This window comes from Neopsephotus bourkii, unplaced genomic scaffold (assembly GCF_033783945.1).
Source record: "Neopsephotus bourkii isolate Nb327-2 ecotype Australia unplaced genomic scaffold, CSIRO-AGI_Nbou_v1 NB_1760, whole genome shotgun sequence".
NCBI classification, from domain to species: Eukaryota; Metazoa; Chordata; class Aves; order Psittaciformes; family Psittacidae; genus Neopsephotus; species Neopsephotus bourkii.
The window spans coordinates 7,455,122-7,471,028 of NW_026902234.1; the positions used below are offsets into that span (position 1 = coordinate 7,455,122).

At 46.5% G+C, this 15,907-nt stretch overlaps 1 protein-coding gene across 4 annotated transcripts; it reads right to left on the minus strand.

The window, feature by feature from the left end:
• Positions 1 to 378: 378 nt before the first annotated feature.
• Positions 379 to 10,298, minus strand: CHAMP1 (chromosome alignment maintaining phosphoprotein 1). 4 transcript variants are annotated; one of them, XM_061377602.1, is made up of 3 exons: positions 10,171 to 10,264; positions 6,966 to 7,234; positions 379 to 4,018 (listed from the first exon to the last, which is right to left on the minus strand). In XM_061377602.1, exons 2-3 carry the CDS (start codon positions 7,053 to 7,055, stop codon positions 1,163 to 1,165), a joined length of 2,946 nt encoding a protein of 981 aa, XP_061233586.1. In that variant the 5' UTR covers positions 7,056 to 7,234; positions 10,171 to 10,264; the 3' UTR covers positions 379 to 1,162. The 4 variants fall into 4 exon arrangements, with proteins under 4 accessions (XP_061233586.1, XP_061233585.1, XP_061233587.1 ...); XM_061377601.1 differs by lacking the exon at positions 10,171 to 10,264 and adding an exon at positions 9,379 to 9,593; XM_061377603.1 differs by lacking the exon at positions 6,966 to 7,234 and having other exon boundaries at positions 379 to 4,094; positions 10,171 to 10,298.
• Positions 10,299 to 15,907: the final 5,609 nt, after the last annotated feature.

Sequence of the window (15,907 nt, forward strand, 5' to 3'; positions counted from 1 at the left end):
ATTTTTAAGTATTAGCCTGAGGAGAATGCAACTTTCTTTGTGCTGCTTCCACTTAAAATCTGTACTCCTGCTGAATTAGAAAGTATTTATAGTTTTTGAACAGTTAATATGCAAGTAGCACAAAGGCAAACATACTGAGTAACAGTGCACAAGTTCCCGTTTTCCATGTTTTCCTTCATTTACATCCAAAGTGTTTTTCTGAAGCAGACAGAACATACAGACTAACCTTCCTTTCACAGGCTGATGACTGGAAGGCTGAATTACTCAGAGCAGAACTCCAGGATAATTTTGCATCTCCTGCTGCCAAAGATACTTAGAAGGCAGTATGTTCACCAAGGTTTTGTCCTTGATCTCGTAAAAACCAAAAATGGCCGACGACAGGTTGGGTTTCTTTTTATTGTTAAAACATTAAAGCATAACATTTCACCAAATACAAGAAATTTAGGGGGTTCTGACATTACAAACATCTGAATCATCAAGAGAAAGTGTTGAGCTATACATAGTCTGACGTTAATCCATCAATTTAAGGTATATTAGTACATGCTTAAAACATGGCCAAAATACAGAATCACAAACTAAGTACCTTGATGCTTCTAAATCTGAGACAAGTAAGTCAGAGAATTGAGTGCAATAAATTTCCAAACACTCAATTACAACCTCAGAGGAGAATTATTCCAGAAGGAGTGATGGTTTCTCATGCCCGGCTCATTCACATTCAGTTTGGTAAGAACTTCAATCTTGACAATTTGATTAAAAACGTTTTGAAAAATACAACATTTAACAAATGTGAAAAAACAAGTTCAGTCTTCACAGGAATATATGGATTGCTTGCCACTGCAGTCCTTAACTGCCTGTATGTTTTACAAATCTTTACAAAACTAATTTGTATCCATTTTGGTTTCAAAAACATAGTACATCTGAAAAATAAAATATGACTCTACTGATGGGTAATACAAAGACATGGACACGTATTTAAAATTACTTTCCGAAGTAAATCATTTCAGTAATACAGCTATAAGACAAGTTAAACATAGTACAATAAACCATGCATCTTCTGACTTGTCAGAACAGCTAAACTACTCAGTTAACATACAGCAACACTTTTGAACACTTCTGTAAATTCAGCACAATTTCCCTTCTAGCACAAGGGAACAAAAACAGATTAAATTTGTTCTTCAAGTGGCTCAAGGCTGTCCAAGTGTTTTTTAGGTGTATCATCACTATGACGACTTTGGCAATGGGTTAAATGTTTCTTAAAGCCTCGGGGAAAATTGGATTCGAAATTACAACGTGGACACTTCAACAAACTTTGACCATGAGCAGCAACATGGTTTTTGAGGAGAGACTCCAAGAGAAAAGCTTTGCCACATATTTTACATTTGTAGGGGCTTTGAACATTATGCTTGTTAACTAAATGGTGCAAGACAGCACCTTTTTTCATTGCACGACAGCAACAAATCTTGCAATAATACTTCCCCTTGCCGCGCTTCATGTATTTTGCTATTTCTTCCTCGGAGATGAAAGCCTCTTTCTCTTCAGTAAACTGCAGCACACACTGCGGCTGCATGGGAGGAGTTGCATCTATTTTGCTCTCTTTGCCATAATCAGATGACTCCATGTCATACTGCTCTTGGTCACTGTTGGATTCTTGCTCCTTTATCTCCATCGAGTCCATCTCTGCTTTTCCACATTCACTGCTATTTAGTTCAGAATCTGAGTTCTCCTGGTTTTCCTTCTTGGGCTTCTTTCTGGGACATGAATATAACATGTCTTCTGGAGATTCTTTGGCTAATATTGATTGTTCATCCTGTGAGAACAAATCATCCAGTGGTTTCTGATCATCTAAACTGTGAGAAAGAAAGTCACTCTCACCAGACTCACTAGGTGTCTGGGACTCGGAGGAAAAACCGGAAGCAGATTTCTGAGGCTCGGAGAACAGGATGCTCTTCTGGATTTCAGAAGGTACAGTAGTTTCAGCATGTCTCTGGACATCAGAGGATAAAGCAGCAACAGGCTTCTGCATCTCAGAAAATACAGCATGCTTTTGAACCTCAGGGGAAACAGCAGATTTCTGGGAGTCAGTAAAAACAGCTTGTTTGGGGGTCTCAGGAGAAACACAAGGAGTAGGTTTCTGGCTCTCAGTAAAGAGGCCATGTTTCTGAATTTCAGGAGAGACAGATTTCTGAGACTCTGGAAAGGAAGCAGGCTCCTGAACTTCAGAGGAAATGGGAGTGAGTTTCTGGGCTTCTGAGAATAGGGTGTGCTTTTGGACTTCAGAAGAAGCAAGAGCTAATTTCTGGGTTTCAGAACATAAGGCATGTTTTTGGCCTTCAGTAGAAACAGCAGAAGTAGGCACCTGATTCTGGGGCTCAGAAAAGACAGCACGTTTCTGGACATCAGTAGAAACAGTAGGGTTAGATTTACGAGACTCTGGGAACAGAGCCCTTTTCCGAGGTTCTGGGAAATGAGCCCGTTTCTGAACCTCGGATGAAGCAGCAGAGGTGGATTTCTGAGTTTCAGAAAAATACATAGATTTCCTGGACTCAGAGAGTTTCCAAGATTCAGGAGATACCGAAGCACCAGGCTTACGGACCTCAGGAAAGAAAGAAGTCTTCCAAGAGTCAGAGGAAACAGAGTGACTAGATTTTCGAAGCTCGGGAGAAACAGGGGGAGAATGCTTCCATGTGTCAGGGGACACAACAGGTTTCCAGCCTTCAGGGTAAACGGATGAGATGGGTTTCCATGGCTCAGAAGAAACAAGAGTAGACTTCTGGGATTCGGAAAAGGACGTAGATTTCCATGAGTCAGAAACATGCCTCCTAGGTTCTGGTGACACAACTGGGCCAGGCCTTCGGGACTCAGGGGCAGACCTCCGGGATTCTACAGATGTTGACATGGAAGACTTTGGAGCCCAGGGAGAAACCGTGGAAGACTTCTGCACCTCATGAGGTGTTGACCTCCAGGGCTCAGGGGAAGCAGTTGGACCAGGTCTCCATGACTCTGGTGAAACTGCAGGAGCAGGCCTCCTGGTTTCAGGAGAAGCAGCAGATGCAGGCCTACGCATTTGAGAAGGGTGTCTCCTGGGCTCAGGAGACCCAGCTGGGGTATACCGTCGTGGTTCAGGGGATACTGCTGGAGTAGGTTTCTTTGGCTCTGGTGACACAGCTGGGGAGTATCTGCGGGGCTCTGGAGACACAGCGGGAGAATGGCGACGGGGCTCCGGTGATACAGCGGGGGAATGCCAACGGGGCTCTGGAGATATTGCTGGGGAATGACGACGAGGCTCTGGAGACACAGCTGGGGAATGACGACGAGGCTCTGGAGATGCAGCCGGTGCAGGCTTCTGTGGGTCAGGGGACACTGCAGGAGATAGCTTCTGTGGATCGGGGGACACTGCAGGAGATGGTTTCTGTGGGTCAGGGGACAATGCAGGAGATGGTTTCTCTGAGTCTGGGGATACAGCTGAGGCTGACGTCTCTGGATCTGGAGATGTGGCCTCGGCTGACTTTTCTGGGTCTGGGGACACAGCCTGGGCTGACTTCTCTGGCTCCGAGGAAGTTGCCTGAGCTGACTTCTGTGGCTCTGGAGACACTGACGATTTCTGAAGCTTGGGGGAAACAACAGGTTCAGATTTGGGTTGCTCGGGAGAAGGGGCAGGTTTGCGTGACTCAGGGGAAAGGGTAGGTTTCTGTGCCTCCACTGTGACGCTTTTTTTGGAGGAATCTGCATCTCCTTCTACCTGTTCTTTCCGTTCTTTATTCCACTTCTCAGGTGCTGCATGCTGTGCCGTGATGTGATAATATACATTGCAATACATCTTACTGGTGAAGAAGCATTTGTGGCAGTGAAACAATTTTGCACTTTTTTGATAAAATATAAGTTTACCCAAACCAGCAGCATCCATTTCATCACAATACTCTGGGTGTATGGTACCCATATGAATCTGTATGCTTTCATAGTCCGTTCCTTTGAAGCTGCAGTGATCACACTCTAAGCTCTCTGTGGTTTTACGCAGTACCTGCAACACGTCCATTTTTCAATGGTCAGTAACAGTTCTCACAGCACTGCACCTTTTAAAGAGGAAGCTTCGGTTCCTGCCATAAAGGAAAGAAAAAATGTCTATATAATTAGCTGTCAATGTTAATTTAAATTCTTTGTCATTCCTAAATAAGTGCATGTGCTTTTCCCCCCACGATCCATTTCAGCAAGTGCAACTTCTGCACACTTCACCAAGAAACCTAAATACAGGTGTCTTCAACTTCTGCAAGTCATTTTACATCAGTAAAACCTGAAAAACAAAGTTTCTATTTAACAATAGGCCTTCCTAGCTATGTAAAAAAAATATGCACGCAAACAATAAAAAGAGCCCAGGTGATGAAGAGTGAAGTCTACATTTCATTCAATAAACGTGACTTGCTTTCTCACTTGTCTTTACTTAGGAGATTGGGTTGATTTACGTTACATGCGTAAACTAAAACCAAAAGGTACTGTGAAACAGTGCCACTGAGATAAAGCCGTTTCAAAACTGCATCTTCATCATAAAATTGCAAAACAAATCAGCTGGTTTTAACAAAGACAAAAAATAATTTCAAGAAGAAAACAGCAGCCAGAAGCCTAGGCCCTGTTTTCATCTGTTAAGCACTGTTTTCCTTTCCCTAATTACATGAAAACCAAATGCTGCTGCTCATGAAGACTTTCTGCATCATGAAAAGAATTTTTTGCCATTCCACTATTTCATCTGCTGCCCTAGTAACAACAAAAATGCTGTTTAAAAAGCAGCCAGGATGTCTTTGTTTTCCAGTTGGTGTAGTTGACAGCCCTTTGCAGTCACATCCTTTGCCTCACCCCAAAGAGAAAGATGGAAACGTCTCAAAATTATTGTTTTGGCAAGACTTAAAAAAACATCAACCAAACAAACAAACCGAACAAGACCAAACCAAACAAACAAAACACAACCTCCCCAAACAAGAAACAGAGATGCAGCATCTGAAATGCAAGTAATTTTTAATGATCTGGCTAGATTCCAATATTGCCAACAGAATTTACCCAGATTAGCTACTATAATAATCAAAATCCATGCCTAATCAAATGCTGAAAGTAATTTTCATGTAAATATGGGAAGGATCTCTATGGTGAAAAGAAACATTTGGATATTTAGGTGAAATGCACATGCTTTTTTCTTCTAGGTTCAAATTAAACAGATGTTGCATTACTATCATGCTAAGCTGCGAACCAAATTTCAGGGGTCTTGTAAGACACAGTGTTTCCCAGCACTGTCAGGAATCATCCAAAAGACACTCCAAAATGCGGTCCACAACACATTCAAGGTAGACCACAAAACACTTCCCAACACCTTATAACTAACTTCACACTCCTGAAAAAGATCCAAACAGAAAGATCACAGTAGTATTCAGTGTCTGTATCTCTAAAATAGCCAATAACTTGTCAATAAAAAAACAATGAAGCAAGCCACATCTTAACACTCCAAAAGACATAAAGTGTTTATGAATAAAGATTTCTTTTTTTGTTGTGGGATTTGGGGTGATGGGAAGAAACAAAGATCATAGAATCATGGAATAGTTAGGGTTGGAAAGGACCTTAAGATCATCTAGTTCCAACCCCCCTGCCACGGGCAAGGACACCTCACACTAAAGCATCTCACCCAAGGATCTCTCTAACCCGGCCTTCAACACTGCCAGGGATGGAGCATTCACAAATTCCCTGGGAAACACATTCCAGTGCCTCACCAACCTCACAGTAAAGAACTTCCTCCTTATATCCAATCTGAACTTCCCCTGTTTAAGTTTGAACCCATTACTCCTTGTCCTATCACTACAGTCCCTAATGAAGAGTCCATCCCCAGCATCCCTATAGGCCCCCTTCAGATGCTGGAAGGCTGCTATGAGGTCTCCACGCAGCCTTCTCTTCTCCAGGCTGAACAGCCCCAACTTTCTCAGCCTATCTTCATATGGGAGGTGCTCCAGTCCCCTGATCATCCTCGTGGCCCTCCTCTGGACTTGTTCCAACAGTTCCATGTCCTTTTTATGTTGAGGACACCAGAACTGCACACAATACTCCAAGTGAGGTCCCACAAGAGCAAAGGGGCAGGATCACCTCCTTCGACCTGCTGGTCATGCTCCTTTTGATGCAGCCCAGGATACGGTTGGCTTTCTGGGCTGCAAGCACACACTGAAGCCGGCTCATGTTCATTTTCTCATCAACCAACACCCCCAAGTCCTTCTCCGCAGGGCTGCTCTGAATCTCTTCTCTGCCCAGCCTGTAGCTGTGCCTGCGGTTGCTCCGACCCAGGTGTAGGACCTTGCACTTGAAAGCCAGAAATTCTGAACTGATCATACAAGATAGAGAAAAAGAATCCTTTTTTTACTAAACCACAGCAGAACCTCATTAGGACAGTAAGGACATACTGCACTGGTCGCATTTTCAGAACCAAAAGCGATTTTTCTGCTTCCAAACTTGGTGGCAATTCTAAACTGCCCATTTTCTTTTCTCTAGAAAACCAAAAAAGGTTTGTCCAAAGTTAGTTTATCATAGTCTACAACAAAGTTTACCAGACAATCTTTTCTACCCTCCGCCTCATTTCCCTCCTCCTTACACATCACCTAAATGCTGCCCTTGCTGCAGATTTCTCTCATTCACTCCTCTCAACTACACTTCACCCTACCTCCCTCCCATCCTTTCCTTTTATTCAATTCTATCTTATTTTACAATGGAAATTTCCATTTTCTTTCCAAATGCAGTGGTGAGCAAAGGTCTTGGCTCCCTTTCACAAACTGTCCAAGTTGCTGCTAACCTGTTTTGACCAGGAGGTTATTCTGCAACTGGAGAAGTTACAGGCACTTCCTCATTTTCATCTCCAGACATCCAAAGGTTGACATTCAAGCCTTTGGCATCAGAAATAACATGAAAGAGCTGGGGGCACTCTCTCCCACACTGCCATCACTCACCATTTTCAGTTTTGTGACTTCAGCATGCACCAGCTGGCAGTGACTGATGAACCTGTCTCTTGTGCTGAAATCTCTTCTTAATTGAGGCATACTGCTAAGCAAGACAGCTCTTTGGTATTGCAGCACCTTAGGCCACCTCACTGCATTCCCCTTTTTTCATGCATGTCTAGAACCTACACACAAAGATTCCTACAACCAGCTCTCTGCTCTCGTCAACCACAGAAATGCTGAAGATCCTGTCTCCTGCACTGTAGTTCTTGCCATAATCTCTTCCACCACAGGAAGAACAGACAGAGAACAGGGGAAAAGGGGGGAAAAAAAAAGGTGAAAAAAGAAGAGGGGAAAATTGGGCAAAAGGGGGAGGAAGGGGGAGAACAGGGGAGAGAAAAAGTGGGGAAAAGGAGGGAATAAGTGGAAGAAAGTAGAGAAAAGTAGAAAAAAGTGGAAAAAAAGTGCAGTCAGACCACAGCAGCAATCTCTGTTGAGCTCCCATTAGACTAAACAATAGGAATAGCCTAAGCTGAGGCACACAGCAGACAAATCTCTCCTGATTATCTTCTCAGCCAGGACACACAGCCACTTCAGAGCCCGTTCTTGGATTGGGCATCCACCCCATCATCAGTGAGCATCCCACTATAGATGAAGTCTCTCAGAAGCCTCCCAGCGGCAGAAAAGAAATGCGCAGGAGATACTGCTTCTAAGAAAGAATCCCCCCAGGGGATGGCACAGCACTGACTCTGGCAGCTAACAAGACGTCTCCACTTCTAACCTCTATTCCAACATCACAGTTGGGACATCTACTCATCATTTCAGGTTATTTCTAATATACACATTCTACACTTAGTGTTGCACCATTTAACAGATCCCTGCATTTTTCCTCTACAGAGGATAGGCTGCAACTGCCATAAGGCAGTGCCAGCGAGAGGCAGGGAAGGGCACAAACATCTAGACTGCCTGTGAGCACAGAAAACCCATCAATGATGTCAGCACAGCTGGAAAAGCCCTCAAGAAGAAAACCCTCTATTTTCTCTGATGCCCTACAACCTCTTTGGATTCCCTCTATCAGCCACTGTGCAGGAAGAACGGCTGTTCATGTTCATCAGCCTTGGAATTCTCTTGCCCGCAAACAGCTCAGCCATATTCTCTATCAGTGAAGAGGGTCAATGGTGAAGTTTGCTGCCAGCACAAGAAAGCCAGATACAGCTGCATCATTGCCTCTACTACCAGAAGCAGATCCAAACTGTTGCTGTGTTTAAGCAAAAGGAAAAATTGCAGTTTTTTGCAGTACCAAGAAAAAGTAAATGGCAGCCTGGCAGCAACATGATGCTCCTCTTGAAGCTACATCCCTGTGTTGTGACTGACAAGCAGCACAAGTTTAGCTCCCAGAGGAAGCTGCACACAAACATCCCACAGCGCAGCAGAGCATACACTTCACAACGCCAACAGCAGGTAAGGGAGTCACTTCCAACACAACCACCCACAGCAGGTAAGGGAGTTACTTCCAATACACCACCCACAAGACGGGCAGCACTGCACTCCTGCTAATCCAGCAGCATCCACAGGAATCTGGCCACAACCTCACAACTGAACTCCCTGCTACCAGCCATCTACTTGGGCTTAGTTTCATCAGCAACAACCTGATGGAACTGAACCACGTTTCTAAAATCACACACTTAAAAAAGGGCACAAGTACCCTGACCTGACCAGCTGCTGAAACAGTGAGATACGCTGTGAAAACACGTGAGACACCGGATCTGGGCAGCAAATGTGGTTCCATGTTTCCAGGAAAGGATCAAGTCAAAGGAGAGTTGCAAAGTGACAGAACGTGATGCACATGCAGAAGTCTTCAGAAACACAAAGGGATAAAACTGCACCTATTCTGCAAGGTTTCCACCTCTGCTAAGAGAATGACACCAACAGTAGTTATTACTACAAGATCTGGCACCAGTCTGAACTGCAGAGCAGCATCAATGTACTTACGAAAGAGTCAGGGCAGGAAAAATTCATTCTTTATGGTCCTGACAGGGTTTTCTAACTGCAAATTTCCAATTCCACACAGACAGCTTCCAAAAATGGCCCCAGAAACCTTATTTCTGCAGTGCTGAGCCTAAGGTGCCACTGGACACACCATAGCACACAATCTGTTTCAGGAATTGTGATGAGTATCTCGGTGACACTTGGGTGACATGGTTTAGTGTGAGGTGTCCCTGCCCATGGCAGGGCTCTTGGAACTAGATGATCTTAAGGTCCTTTTCAACCATAACTATTCCATGATTCTATGAATAATTCTGTTTACATTCTCCTGAAAGAGTGGTGGTGGTTCAAGGGGAGATTATGGAAAAGTGATGTCCCAGGTCTCTATATCCCTCATCTACAACTCGGGACAAGTCAAGCTGCCAGTTACTCCTCTTACTTCCAGGAGTGCTGAGCCTGTATTAACAGCTCCTCTCCGCACAGTCACGCATCAAATCCTCCTGACAACCGCACCACCTACTACTGCTCCCCCAGCCCATCCCGAAGCTCCAGAAAGTGAGTGCAGGTGACACGAACGAGCCTCCGCCAGTTCACAAGTCGCTCCAAAATGCCACTGTCACCTCGCTTCGTCCATCCCTAACGACGTGAGGCTGCGACCCACTTCACGGGCAGCGCAGCGGCTCTGCCCAGAGCGATGAGGACGGTCCCGCCGAGACTCGGCGCGGACACAGGTCCTGCCGCGGCGGTTAGCAGCGCCTCCCCACCGGACCGGGACAGCGCCGCTCGGTCTGTGCCTCGCTGGCTCCTAGCTTCGCGGCCGCTGATGCCGCTTTCTCTCTGGGGGAGCGAGTGCCGCGGGCCGGGCTTCCCCGGACACCGGCTTCGGCCCTGCCCGGCCCTCCCGGGGCCTCTACCCCACCACCCATCCCCTCCGCGCCGGCTGGTCTGCCTCGACACCCCCCATCTCTCCTTCCCGTGCGCGGAGCCGCCGCTCCCGCCCCGACGGTTCTGTGCCCCCGCGCCGGCACCACTCGCCGCCGCCTGCGCGACACCGCCGCGCACCCCCTCGACCCGGCCACCCGCCCTCCCGGCGCGACGCCGCGGCGGGGGCTGGGCAAGGGGAAGGCCCAGGCGCGTTGCCCAGGGGGAGGGGTGCGGGCCGGGCCGCGGCCGCTGGCGGGAGCGCAGTGCTTGCGCGGGGCGCGATCGCGGCCCCCCCTCCCGCACTCACCGCTGAGGCACCTCCCGGGCGGCAGCGGGCGCCGGGCAGGGGCTGGGCGCACCCGCCAATGGCGGCGGCGGCAGCGCTCGCGGGCTCGGGCCGCGCGAGGGACGGGAGGGGGAGGAGGGGGCGGGGCTCCGGGCGGAGGCGCGCGGCCGAATCGCGCCCGCTCCCCCGCTCCCCGGGCCCGCGCGCCGCCAACCGGAAGCGCCGTCGCTCGTTCGGCGCCGCCCCTGCCGGGCCCGTGGGGGGGTGGTGAGGAGCCCGTTGAGAGGGCCGCCCGCCGGCCGAGTCACGTGACGCGGCTGTCGCGCCGGTTCGTCACGCGGCGCCTGTCCGCTACGGGGCGCTCTCCGCGCAGCCGGCAGGGGTCGCTGCCGCACCGCGTTGTCCCGCGGCCGGGTCCCCTCCCGCCCCGCCAGGGCGCGGCGGCTGCCTGTGGCTGTCCTGTGCCCCGGAGCGCCGTGCGGGGCTGCACCCGGCAGGTCCGGGGGGGTGATCCCGCCCCTCTCCTCCGCTCCCGTGAGACCCCACCTGCAGCACTGGCTCCAGCGCTGGGGCCCTCAGTACAAGAGGGACGTGGACCTGTTGGAGTGAGTCCAGAGGCCACAAAGATGCTCCGAGAGCTGAAGTACCTCTCTAAGGAGAGAGGCTGAGAGCTGAGCTTGTTCAGGCTGGAGAAGAGAAGGCCTTTGGGGAGGCCTTAGAGCAGCTTCCAGTACCTACAGGCGCCACAAGAAATCTGGAGAGCGGCTTTTTACCAAGGGCCTGTTGTGGACAAGGGGGAATGGCTTTTAGCTGAAAGAGGGAAGATTCAGGTTCGACGTTAGGAAAAAATATTTACTGTGAGGGTGGTGAGACACTTTATTTTTCTTCCCCTTTCTCTCTTCTTTCCTCTTCCCTCCTTGTTTTTTTTCTTAATTTCTTTCTTTTTCCTTTTTTCTTCCTTCTCTTTCTTCCTTCTCCTTTCTCCCTTCTTCTCATTTCCTTCTTTTTAACTTCCCTGCCCTTCCCCTTTTCTGCTACTTTTATCCCACTTTTTCCCACTTTTTACACTTTTTTTGACCATTTTCACTTTTTACACCTTTTTCCACTTTCTCACTTTTTCCATTTCCTCACTTTTTCCACTTTTCCCACATTTTTCACTTTTTTCCATTTTTACATTTTTCACTTTTTTCCACTTTTGCCACTTTCTCACTTTTTCCACTTTTTCAACTTTTTTCCACTTTTCCAATTTTTCCCATTTTCCACCTTTTTCACTTTTTCCACTTCTTTCCACTTTTCCATGTTTTATGCATTCTCACTTCTTCCATTTCTTTCACTTTCTCATTTTTTCCACTTTCTCACTTTTTACCACTTTCTTCCTCTTTTCCACTTTCCACTTTTTCCACTGTTTCCTTGTTCCACTTTCTCCACTTTCTTCCTCTTTTTTTTTCACTTTTTGCACTTTTCCCACTTTTTTCCATTTTTTGTACCTTTTCATATTTCTTACTTTTTTGACATTTTCCCACTTTCTCCACTTCTTTCCACTTTGTTCCTTTTCCCCCTTTCTCTTTTCCACTTTTTCCATTTTTTTCACCTTTTTTTTCCCCTTTGCCTTTTGTCAATTCACTTTTGCCTTTTTCCATTTGTGTTTTGCCTTTTGCCTTTAGTCTATAGCCTTCTTCCTTTTTCCTTTTATGTTTTGCTTTTAGCCATTTCCCTTTTGCCTTTTCCCTTTATCCTTCTGCCTGTTGCCTTGTGCCTTATCCTTTGCCTTTTGCTATTAGCATTTTACATTGTGCCTTCTGCCTTTTCCCCTTTCCCTTTACCCGTTTTAGAATCATAGAATCATAGAATAGTTAGGGTTGGAAAGGACCTTGAGATCATCAAGTTCCAACCCCCCTGCCATGGGCAGGGACACCTTGCTCTAAACCGTATCACCCAAGGCCTTGTCCAATCTGGCCTTGAACACTGCCAGGGATGGAGAATTCACAACCTCCCTGGCCAACCCATTCCAGCGCCTCACCACCCTTTTTCCTTTTCCCTTTTGCACTTATCCTTCTTCCTTTTGCATTTTCCAATTTGCCTGTTTGCTTTTTGCCTTTTGCCATTTGCATTCTGCCTTTTACCTTTTGCCTTTGCCTTTTGACTTCAGAATTTTACATTTGACTTTTGCCTTTTGCATTTATCCTTCCTCTTTTTGTTTACTTTTTGCCTTCTGCCTTTAGAGTTTTATCTTCTACCCTTTGCCTTTTGACATTTGACTTCTCCCTTTTTCTTTCACATTTCTCCTTCTTTCTGCCTTTTGCCTTTAGACTATTGCATATTCCTATTTCCCCTTTGCCTTTTCCTTTTAGTCTTTTGCCTGTTCTCTATAGCCTTTTGCATTTTTCATTTGCTTTTTCCACTTATCCTTCTTCCTTTCGCTTTTTACTTTCTTCCTGTTTGTTTTGCCTGTTTCCTTTTTGCCTTTTGCCTTCTGCCTTTTGACTTTAGACTTTTGCCTTTTGCTTTATGCACGTATCCTTCTTGCTTTTGCTTTTTGCCTATTTCTCTTCTGCCTCTTGCCTTTTGAATTTTGCCTTCTACTAAGTTTTGACCTTTGACTTCTACCTTTTGCATTTCTACTTCTGCCTTCTGCCTTTCAACTTCTGCCTGTTGCATTTCTCCTTCTTCCTTTTGCCTATTTCCTTTTTGCCTTCTACGTTCTGCCTTGTGCCTTTGCCTTTAGACTTTTGCCTGTTGCATTTATCCTTCTTCCTTTTACCTTTTGCCTGTTTCCTTTTTACCTTTTGATTCTGACTTTTGACTTCTGCCTTCCGCCTTTTCCTGTTTCCTTCTTACCTTTTGGCTTTTGACTTCTGCCTTTTCCCATTTGTCTTTTGCCTGCTGCATCTATCCTTCTTCCTTCTGCCTTTTGCCTTCTCCCTTTTGCACTTATCCTTCTTCCTTTTGCCTTTTCATAGAATCATAGAATAGTTAGGGTTGGAAAGGACCTTAAGATCACATAGTTCCAACCCCCCTGCCTATCTTCATATGGGAGGTGCTCCAGTCCCCTGATCATCCTCGTGGCCCTCCTCTGGACTTGTTCCAACAGATCCATGTCCTTTTTATGCTGAGGACACCAGAACTGCACACAATACTCCCAGTGAGGTCTCACAAAAGTGGGGGTGCCATTGTGACATGGGGGTGAATGGGGCAGTCCCTGAACCCAGGAGGCCCCAGGGGCTGCTCCTGCCCTTGGTGGCCTTGCACCACGCACAGCTCTTGGGCACCCCTGGCAAGTCCTCTGCCACGCGGCTCCCAAGCATAAATCCAGTGCTGTTGGTCTTCTCTCAGGCCATGACAGAAACCAACCCTGCAGCCCAGAGGCCATCCCATTACCTGTCCCCTCTTGGTATCTCACCTTGATAATCTGACAGCACTTCTTAATGTTGTTGGGATCCAGAGATTTCAGAGAACATCACCAGAGCTGAACTAACTGGATGAGCTCGCTTCCAGCATTAGCTACTTGTGTATCCCATTTTCCTTTTCTGAATGGGACAGGGAATGTGTCTTCATATACTCCATATGGTGGAGACATCAGTGTTTTTCAGCTGGTAGGACTCTGCAAAGAAAGCCTGTAGTCTTTTCCATTAAAATGTGTGTATACCTCTGTGTGTGTGTGAGCACAGAAGCACACAGGTGAGTGCGTAACGCAGTGGAGTCTGCAAGAACAAGCTGCCGTGTGCCTACCTCCGTAAGCCTGGGGCTGGGCAGTGAGAGCAGGAACCCTGTACATGAACACATGCAAAGTATGTCATGCCTTTAAAGAATTAAAAAAAAAACAAACCACCAACCTATGGATGGAAAAATATCTCTGCTGTGGAAAGTCGGGATGTTACCTCTCAGGTGTGGGAGAATGGATGCTGGTGCCTGCAGAGTAAGAGGTTGTCCAAGGATTCCTTCTCTGGTATAGCCAAGCCATCAGGCAGCAGGGTCTCCTGGGAGGCGGCTCAGGATGCAGCCATGGCACAGACACTCACCAGTGCACTCTCCGCCATCTACATCCCAAAGGCCTGAATATTATTTCCATATGGATGCAGAAGGCAAAGGCCAGGATCTCTGCCCCTGATGCAGGAGGATGGCTTCACAGGAAAGCAAGAACAAGTGAATGGGCTGCAGGAATCCCAGTCAGTGAGAGCATGGCAGCTTGACCAGCTGGACACGGATGTTTAAACCCTGACGGCTGTTACCAAGCTGGGGTCTGACACCCACCTTCTGGTAACCAGAAGGGATGGAAACTAAGAAGCCCCAAATGTGAAACACTGCTAAACAAGCTGTGTTTTGTCAATTACCTGTGATGCCACCAAGACGTGCCCATCACCTTGCACTCAGGGGAAGGTGGGGGAGCAGCCTGAAACTCTGAAAGCCCAGAAGTACCAAGCTGGTGCAAAAATCACTGCTTCTGTGTGTCTAGTGGGGTCCTCTCACAGGTGAAAGCCCTCCTGCAGCCTCCCCTGGGCATCCCAATGAGTGCGAAACACCTGCTTGTGAGCAGACTCTCACCCAGTTAAGGCTCTGTCACTGAGTGAGGGGAAAGCCTGCTCGATGCTAATGCCACCCACCTCAGCCAGGCCACCAAAACAACACCCTTTCTCTGCAGTCAGGATGGATTTGGCTTTAGATGGAGCTCCACCCAAATGATTCTCTAGCAGCAGCTCTACTTAAGCTTGAAGTCATTTGAGCTGGCAGCTCAGGAGCTTGATATTCAAGTTCTCAACTGTATTTTTATCTGCTTCTGAAGAGTACAGAGTAGCATAGAATCATACTTAACTGTTCTAGAGTAATAGATGGAAACACTTCAGATGATCACACCTCCAAATCATAGTTAAAGTCTTTTTGCTTTTATTCTATTTAATGCTTAACATCTGGGAAAATTCAACCAATAATTTTTCAGTCTGGAACAATTTGATGTTGTGTCAAATAATATAATGTTCAGAGAGGATGTAAAAATAAATTTGTATCTTACTATTTAACTTCAATGAACAAAGCAGGTCTCAGTTTCAGACAACTGAGTCATTTTCAGCCATGAAAGATAAATGAACATCTTCTGCCCTCCCATTAAACACGATGCTATCACTGAAACCAATAGGGAGATACACACTGAGACATTATATACATACATATACATATATATATATACACACAGACACATATGTGCCTGTATCAGAGGGCAGGATTTGGCCTAGATCTTACAAAACGGTAGTTTGCAGTTGACTTTCACGTGTGTTTATGTTTTTAACAAATAGAACTGCAGAACATTCATGTATCATACATGTTCAAATCCTGCAACTGCAGCTGGTATGAAACATCAGCATATAAAAAGTCACCACTGTACAACCACCTTTTTTTTTTAAAGTCAGTGTCAAAAACATAAAACCCAGTTGACTTATTAAAACCAGATACACTGTTTAAGTGCTGAGGTGTGCATTAGCTTTCTGCTGTTGTAAGCAAAAGAATCTATTAACACACAGAAGGTGACAGTGGCTCAGAAAATGGCAAACTCTCTAATAAGGTACTTGAAACTTTACTAACACTGTACCTGACACTACAGTTAACTGAACACCAATGTAAACACACCGAGGTACAGATACCAATGGACACCTCTCACAGCTGTGCAAGCCGTGGGCCCCATTCTGCAAACACCCCTGGCTCCAGAGCTTCCTCCCAAGGCTGGTCCCACTCTGTCCCACTGCAGCACCCAGCAGCAGCTCCCGCCTCA

Excerpts from the sequence above, each read along its gene's own strand:
- CHAMP1 (XM_061377602.1), bottom strand. The coding sequence starts at position 7,055 with ATGCCTCAATTAAGAAGAGATTTCAGCACAAGAGACAGGTTCATCAGT. Across the intron at positions 4,019-6,965 it reads AAGTCACAAAACTGAAAATG|GTACTGCGTAAAACCACAGA; the intron begins GTGAGTGATGGC and ends GACGTGTTGCAG.